Genomic DNA, 8,280 nt, shown 5'->3' on the forward strand with positions numbered 1-8,280 from the left:
TTCAAGTTTCAGAACTGTTTTCTACGGAGGAGGCTTAGAATAAAAATTTCACAAGTCCCATTTACTTTCTATGATCTGCAAGGCACCTAGCAGAGCTCTGGGCACAGTGGGATGAATAATAGTGTGTTATTCATTTGAGAGGCGGGAGATACCTTAAAACTCACATAAAAGCACAGCTAGTGGATGATGAAGTCTGCCTTGGTGGCGGTTGGGAATTGTAGTCAAATTCCACTAAGCCAGCCCAAATCAAAACAGTATTCTCATCTAACTAAAAGCTATATGAGCCTTGTCCAGCAGGCTTTACAGGTCTGAGGAAAGAAAAATTCCATGAAGGATGCTGAGCTCCCCTACAAAGGGTTATAAACATTTGGCAGTTTCACTTAAGTTCTCAAAGTTTCCCAGTAGACTAGGGAGTCTAATGGAAAGGTGATGACCAGCTTTTCTCTAGCAAAGGGGACCAACTTTCAATTTTGTATCTTCCTGTGGGACTAATCCACCATTTAAAATCCAATACATGCAAATCTAGAATGTAGCAAGTTCATAACACAGCCTTTTAAAATAAAACAGATAATATAACAGCCTACCACTCTTAGAAATAGGCTCATGAAAGCAATGGGCTCAAGAGATACTTTTAAAGCATATTGAAGTAGCTTTTATTTTGTGTGAATCACTTTCAGAGGGTTTTTTCTTATTTTAAATACAAACACTGAGTCAGGTTAACAGAAAAGATAGTAAGAACATCAGAAAGAGAGACTCAGCATGGATATGTGATATCCCTGGAAGAAAACATACTAAAAAATAAATAAATGTGGTAGCTGGGCCAGCTAATCTTCTGCCAATTTCTTATAGTTTATTTGTATTGGTACTTACATTGGTAATTTTGCCCACTATTCAAACCTCACCTTGTTCCTTGTACCAAATGGCTGAGGGAAAGGCTCTCCAAATTATTATTAAATTGCTTTAGTTTTAAAGTTAAGGGTATTTTAACTGTAATTACAAGCTTTTTTTCCTATTTAGTTTGCTGTACTTGAGTTATTTCTGGTTATTCATAAAATGAAGCTGTACTTTACTTACTTGAGTATCCTCTGAAAAGAGGCAGTTAAAAAATAAATGTCTATTTAGAATGTATTCATGCTAATTTGTCCAACCAGAGCTGAAGTGTAAGTAGATAAAAAGAGCCCTAAGCTTCCTTGACCTCAGAGTTCTTGTCCTTGATACAACAGTGCTGAAGAGAGACTGAACAGCTTTACTTTAACCATTACCCTCTGCTTCCTTTAAAATGTGCAACAGTTGATGTCAGTGATAAAGAACATCAAGCTGTTTTCCATTCATGCAATTTTTCTCACGCCATGCTGGCTAGACACGGTGCACCCAAGACAGATTTAACATGCCACTTCCATAATCTGTGCAACATGGAACATAGGGAGCCTTGTATTTGTAGAATACAGACCAGATATCCCCTTCCGCCCCAGGTTACTGACAGCCAAGATTACCACAGCAGAAAATTTATCAGAGAAGAATGCAGCTAGTAATTCAGACAGCTATGAAATGTGCCACCCACAGATGTCATTCATACTACACAGAAAAGATGGCGGGTATACAAAAGAGGCGGTGTCTCCTGGGGATAAGAACAAGCCAGAGCAATGAGGCCATGCGCACAGTGGACTGGCACACCAACTTGAGGCGTCACCCATTCCATATCAAAAACAAAATCAGAGACTGAAACAAGATCCAGGCTCCAACAAAATGGACAATTTCCAAGTATTTGAAAAGCTTCAAACAGCTGTGGTGAGGAAGACAAGTTACACAGTCCAGGGTGAGGCAAATGCATGAAAGCAAGCTCTTCTATAACAAAATGGAACAGATTCTTTTGCAAAGCCAGGAGGGCATGAGCAATACTGGTCAGGGATCCAGGACTGGCTCCCTACGTGAAATTATGTTTGAAGAAAACCCGACTTCAAGATATTTAACCAGATCTACCTGCCCAGAAGATTCCCAAGAAACTAACACAGCCACTTCCTATGTTTTGGGACTACAGGAAAACTTGGGACGTGGCCCAGGAGACAACAGCAGTGAAGCATCTCCTACTGCCAATGACTTCTCAGCAAATTCAACTTCAGTGCAGCACCATCTTGTCAGCCTGAAGAAGCAGACGTCCAGGCAGAAGGCAGAGTATGAAGCTAAAATTACAAGGTAAGGAATCTTAGACTATGAGCTTTCTGGGACAGTGACTCTGTGATGTTTGTGTGTACTTTGCCTACTGCCAAGAGGCAGAGATCCCCAACTGGGGTCCTTGGACACTATTGCAATAGAAATAATGTTTTTTCACATTTCAAAGTGAATATTTCTCACTGTCCAGTATTTACAAGAGACCAGTTTTGACTCATGTTACAGGGTTTAGGCTAATGTAATTTATTTAAAATTAATAAAAGCCAGTATCATTTGAGCTGGTTGGAAAATGTCAACGCCTTTACAATTTCTTGGAGAACAAAGATTTAAAAATAAAATAAATAAATAACATCTCTAGTCTATTGTGGAATTCCTCTCCCCCCACCACCACTTTCAGTCAGCATGAAGAGCAGTACTTTGGGGGGTCGGTTTGGGGTTGGGAGAAAATAATCCAGGATATGAACAATAATAATACTAAGCACTGGCACACTGGTTTATAAACTTTAAAGGAAAATTCTTTGCAACAGCTCTGTGGAAAGGTTGGCAAGTATGATTCTCATTTTTCATATCATGAAATTGAATAGGGAAAGTAACCTACCTTAGGCCACTTAGTGAGTCAAAGGTAGACCTAGAACAAGAATGTAGCAGCTCCTATGTCTGTGCTCAGTCAGCTGAACAATGCCACCTGTTTATTATACAAAAAATACCCATAACTTCTAAACAGATGCAATCACTAATTAGTTAGCTATAAAATTTCAGATAAATTATCCAAATGGAATAGTTAAGCGGCGATACACCTTGAAATAATTATTTTAGTGACTTTTAAATGGGGATATTTAAATTTGCCCCCAAAATAAATGGAGAAAAAGTGCAATCTGCCTAATATTCAAGATTTGTTGGAAGTTTCTGAATTTCTTAGGACAGTCAAAGGGGTTAATGATTTTGATAGATATTAATTTTTTCAGCATTAGACACAGAGGGTGTGCAAGGATCCTGAACACTTGTGAGATTCCACTGAAATCCGATGTAAAATCCAACTGTTTGCTTGTGGAAGTAGGTCCTCCTATAGGTTCTAAGAGAAGACTATACACTGACTTATAGCCCCTCTCTTCCATAACTCTTAATATTAGAGGAATTGCACACAACCTAAGTCAAAGCATCTGGGTATTTCTGCAGAAAATGTACAAAATTGCTTTTTACACTGCAATACAAGGTATACCAGCATGAGTATAAAATGGAGAATTGTATTTACCTTTGAAAAGGAAAGACAATTTTGTAAGCAGGTTTGGTACATTAACTCACTGAGCTGCAGAAACTGGACAAATCATGAAGATGATGGGAGAGAAATGCATCAGCAACATGTTGAAGGGGGACCTAACATAGTTTGCTTTGGGGATAACAAGTGCCTCTCTACACACTTCTATTTATAGTACCACATGCTTAAAACCAAATGGTTTTTAAAAATTTAGGTTTCTCATGAAACAGAGACAGGAAAAGGAGCCCTATAAATTGCAATGTCTATCTTTCAAACAGCCTGGAGCAGCGGAACAAAGAGCTGCAATCAGAGATTAAGGATCTGCATTCAAAACTGGGTCAGCAACGGAAGTGGTACAGTCTGGTGGAGATTAAAATGCGAAACGCAGAGAGGGCACGGGAAGATGCAGAAGGAAGAAATGAAATGCTCCAGAGGGAAATGGAAGAGTTTTTTGATACTTTGGGGAATTAACAAATGATGTGAAGAAGACAGAACAAAAACTGTTCAAAATTTTTAAAGCAATTAACTAGACCAGTTTGCAAAAAAAGAGTTGATATTTGATTAAATGGCTACTATCATTTCAATGCAGAAATTAGATTCCTAACAGCAAAATAAGCTTAGTAGTAAAAACTAAACTTCGTTAAACTTTTAATACAAATAGGGAATATAATTGCAGTATCTAATAAATCAAGTTAGCAATGCCTACTATTAATTTTCAACAATGTAAATCACATTTTGAAAGTTTTATGTTAAACAATATCATTTTTTTGCCTGCTCACATAAAAATCCTGTATTTGTTCAAGACAATCCAAAAACTGCAATGAGAACAGTACACTAATAAAAGTCACCTCAGCACGCAGTGGAAGAAAAAAAAATATCTTTATTTGAACCTGTGCGAAGCAGAAATGATTATATTTCAGTCTGTCCATTTTCCCATCCACAAAGTAACTAACCAAATAGCCTTATTACAGTTGTACTTCTAAATGACCAACATAGTTTCTCCAGTCACTAGAATCAACACCAATTAATGAGCAACAAAAGTCAATTCAAATGCATGTCACAGGAAAAAGTTTAAAAACTTGCATTTTCCTGAAGCAAACCAGAACAATAAACAACATAATTTATATGCTGAACAATGAGATAACTTATAGCCTGTGTTATGATTGGATACAATCAATGAATTATGTAATTAAGGCCACTGTTTGCCAGTTCATACTAAAAGGCAAGACGAATACAAAATTGAGTGACTTTTTTTTTTTTTTTTTATAAAACCCAGGGGACATATTTCCAAGTCACATTTCAGTGCCTACAGCTAGTTGCATTTTTCCTCTTCCTCCGTACCAGTATGACAATTGTTTTTCTCTGTTCAGAATGAAAGAAAGTAAAATTCTAGGTGGTTTTTGCCAAAAAAAATAAGGTTTATGCAGAAAGAAATTTCCCCTTTTTGAATATCACTTACCATTGACAATATTTTTAAAGGAAATTTACCCATATGAATTCTGTAAAATAAACCTCCCTGAATTTATTTATTTATTTTTAAATCTATTTGCTCCCCAGCTAGCCTATTTGGAAAGCAACTAAGGCTACTTTGATATTTTTCAGATAATGAACGCTCATGTGATATATGCCATGTTCAGATCAAATCTATGGGAAAAAGATTTTTGATCGACAAATACGTATTTTAAGACGACTAAATCCCCAATTGCTCATTATGGTCTGTATTCAACAAAGCACTTAATTTTAATCACACTAGTGTTTTGCTGAATAGAATTGGGATTATTCATGTGTTTAATTTACAACATGTGCCTAACTGCTTTGCTGAATTGAGTCCTACATTCCCAATTACATGCCCAGTGTATGTCATCTGTAGTTAAAGGCCACAAGAATTTCCATTATATAGTGTCTTAGTTTCTAACTTTCTCAAAAACTTACTTCTCAAGCTGAAATCTTCTGTGTGTTCAGTCCAAGGGCACATATTTCTGAAAACGTGAGCATACACAGTGCATCAGTTTGGGAGTGAAAAGGTACACTCCTCCCATATGAAGAGGAAGAAAAACAGAAGTGTGACTTAGGGGTATATGTCTACACTTACTGGGGATCGACGCCGCAGCGACTGATCCACTGGGGGTCGATTTAGTGGGTCTAGTGAAGACCCACTAAATTGACCACAGATCACTCTCCTGTCAACTCCAAAATTCCACCAGAACAAGATGCATAAGGTAAGTCGATGAGAGAGTTTCTCCCGTCGACCCACCGTGGTGTAGACACCACAATAAGTCAACCTATGCTAGTAACGTAGCTGGAGTTGCGGAACTTAGGTCAATTTAGCCCCATAGTGTAGACCAGGCCTTAGTTAAAAGCTTCTCTTGTACTTCAGCTGGAGGCAGCAGAAGCTTGAGACTTGACAGTGACATTAGCCTCATGTGTGTATATTTGGTGGTACAGTGGAAAAAAATCAGGTTTGACTTGATTATGTCATAAGGGCAAAAAACAAATAAATCCTGGAGCCTTACTTTGTGTATGTGTACATTGGATAACATTTTATTTTAATGTATAGGTGCACAAGCAGGATGATTTGTGAAGGTGCAGATGGACTGAGTCAGCACTCCACAGAAGTGCTGCCTCATGTTATATGATTTGACAATATGTGCATTGAATAAGGAAGCGTGTGTTACCATCACGCTTCATAAGGCATAATGGAGAGACTGTGCCAGTAAAAATATTCTTAATAAAAGAAAGGTTGTGGAATGTTTTTCATTGGAGACAGCTATCATCTGGGCAGTCTTTGAACCTGGGCCAGTACATGAAGCCTCAGTCCTGTAAATAAACCTTAGTTCTGTGAAAAGGAAAGAACAAGTTTGAGATCAGGAATGAGGTGCCAATACAGAACATCTGATTGCAACATTGGATCATTCTATATGATCCACTCATATGTACATCGAGTGAAGCAGACTGTTTCACTCAGTGCTCAAAACTGTAAAATCACTGAAGCAAGGTTTTACACACCCTTACTTGTGAGTAAGGTGTATGCTATCCAGTCCACTCCACACACTCTCTAGTCTCTTCCAATCACCCAATATCCTTCTTATATACTATCCATGGTTTCTAGTCTTTTACCATTGCAAATTAAGTAAATTCACACTCATTTCAAGGCTTTATATAATAGCACAACTGGCAGAATTTTTGAACTGAACTCTACTCCAGCCAATTCACAATTCCTCTCCTCCCACCCTCAGTTTTGCATCTTCCAACATGCAGTTCCTTTGGTTGGATCATTTGTGTAACAAATGCCTCATTACCTCCTGAAGTCCCACTTTCCTCAAGAATCCTTTCTATCTTGTTTTCACCTCTCTCCACGCTCTTCTATACCTGAACCGCTGTCTCCAAAGACCTTGAGGGTAACAGAAAGACAAGATGTAGGACAAGGAATGTATTTCAGTATACTTTGTAAAATGCCCCCATGCAAACACAGCCAGGCTGCTCTATCTTCTTCTATTCTGTTCTGGTTCATGCTACAAGATGTCTTTCTGCAGCTGAACCAGCAACCTGAAAAATATCCTGCCATCAAATATCAGGTGGTCTAAGGATCTGGCTCTCCCAACTCTTCAGCCAGATAGTTGCAAGCAGCACCCTGTAGAGAGGAGAAAAAACTAATTTTTTTTCCAATAAAGAGAGATTGACACACAATCTGGTAAGGCATTTCAGTTCTTTATATAAAACTCAAACTCTATAACACAAGTTTGGACAAGACAACCAACTACAACCATCCAGCCAGAGAACTGGCTACGTCAATCCTTCATTTAATATCAGGGAACTCAGGAAAAAGTAGCATGACCTCAATAGCATGAAAGCAGCAGCAATTCTGGATTTTAACCTTCCTTTTTATATTGCAGTGTATAGCAGCTTTGCAAAATGATCACAAAACTTACCAGGTCAGCCACAAAATCTTTTCCCCTACCTTTTACAAGGATGACGGTGCAAAACGAACAATTACATGCCTAGATAACTGTGGTTGAGTAAAGTTTTTGAAAGCAGCTGTATGGCTCTCTCGTGCAATTAAACAGACCAAAACAGGAGCTCACTTTTTAGTCAAGATGGTCAAAAGAGAATCATCTGAAAATTTTTGTACGTGAGCAACAGTTTTTTTAAATCTATAAACTGTGAGGGGAGTTAAACAGAATAGTACGAAGGTTTGGATTTTTCTAAGTACAAGACTGTGCAGACAATGCTGTCAGTAGTACCTGATTACTCAGCACTACAGTACTCCTGAGGGAATTCTGCAGGGGTGCAGAATCCATACCTTCCGCAGATTTCTGGACTCCCCCGCAAAAAAATGGGGAAGAAAAGAAATCTGTGGGGCACACACACCCCTCCCTTGGAAGAAAGAGCAGATCAACAGGGGTGGGGGGGGGGGGGAGTGGACATGCATGTGTGCGTCCCTGGAGAGATGTTAAAGGGGTCGGGGTTGGGTGCATGCCTGTGTGTGAGCAAGTGAGAGACACCACTCCTGGGCTTGGAGGTGTAAGGCTGTGTAAAACAGGCTCTGTCCCTAAGGCATACAGAAATGTAACAACTAAGCTGGTAGGCTGCTAATGCTCCCATTATTAGTTAATTGTTCCCATTCTTAGTCAACTAAGGCTTCTTTACCTTGCCAGAGTAATGCAAAGGAGCCTTATTGTAAATGACAGTAACAGAATCCTCAGCTAGGAAGGTCTATGTGCTTTCTTACTTTTTTTCCTGGCGCACGTTTACTTAGAGTGCGCCAGGTTGCAGCCCCTACACCAGCTCCTCATTAACATCCTATTACGTTTCTGGCTGCACTTTTCCCCTCACCTCCTTCTCTACGCACTCCCTAT

The 8,280-nt window shown here is 38.9% G+C and overlaps 2 protein-coding genes across 6 annotated transcripts in view; one reads left to right on the forward strand and one right to left on the reverse strand.

The window, feature by feature from the left end:
• The window catches only part of MAPK9 (mitogen-activated protein kinase 9), a 75,916-nt gene that overhangs the window by 13,951 nt on the left and 53,685 nt on the right, over positions 1-8,280 (reverse strand). For 2 of the 5 annotated variants that reach the window (XR_012656311.1, XR_012656315.1), the window contains one exon: positions 4,060-7,055. The exons of 1 other annotated variant lie outside the window; for it this stretch is intronic. The gene's annotated coding sequence lies outside the window, so the exon portion shown is untranslated. Of the gene's footprint in view, positions 1-4,059; positions 7,056-8,280 lie in introns of those variants that run through there. 2 more of the 5 variants (XR_012656313.1, XR_012656312.1) reach the window with 2 other exon arrangements.
• On the forward strand, positions 1,434-4,680 carry LOC116823412 (rho GTPase-activating protein 24-like). Its single transcript, XM_032777918.2, has 2 exons — positions 1,434-2,193; positions 3,703-4,680. Exons 1-2 carry the CDS (start codon positions 1,826-1,828, stop codon positions 3,893-3,895), a joined length of 561 nt encoding a protein of 186 aa, XP_032633809.1. The 5' UTR covers positions 1,434-1,825; the 3' UTR covers positions 3,896-4,680.

This window comes from Chelonoidis abingdonii, chromosome 7, assembly GCF_003597395.2.
Source record: "Chelonoidis abingdonii isolate Lonesome George chromosome 7, CheloAbing_2.0, whole genome shotgun sequence".
In the NCBI taxonomy this organism is placed as follows: domain Eukaryota; kingdom Metazoa; phylum Chordata; order Testudines; family Testudinidae; genus Chelonoidis; species Chelonoidis abingdonii.

Excerpts from the sequence above, each read along its gene's own strand:
- LOC116823412 (XM_032777918.2), top strand. The coding sequence starts at position 1,826 with ATGCATGAAAGCAAGCTCTTCTATAACAAAATGGAACAGATTCTTTTG. Across the intron at positions 2,194-3,702 it reads TATGAAGCTAAAATTACAAG|CCTGGAGCAGCGGAACAAAG; the intron begins GTAAGGAATCTT and ends TCTTTCAAACAG.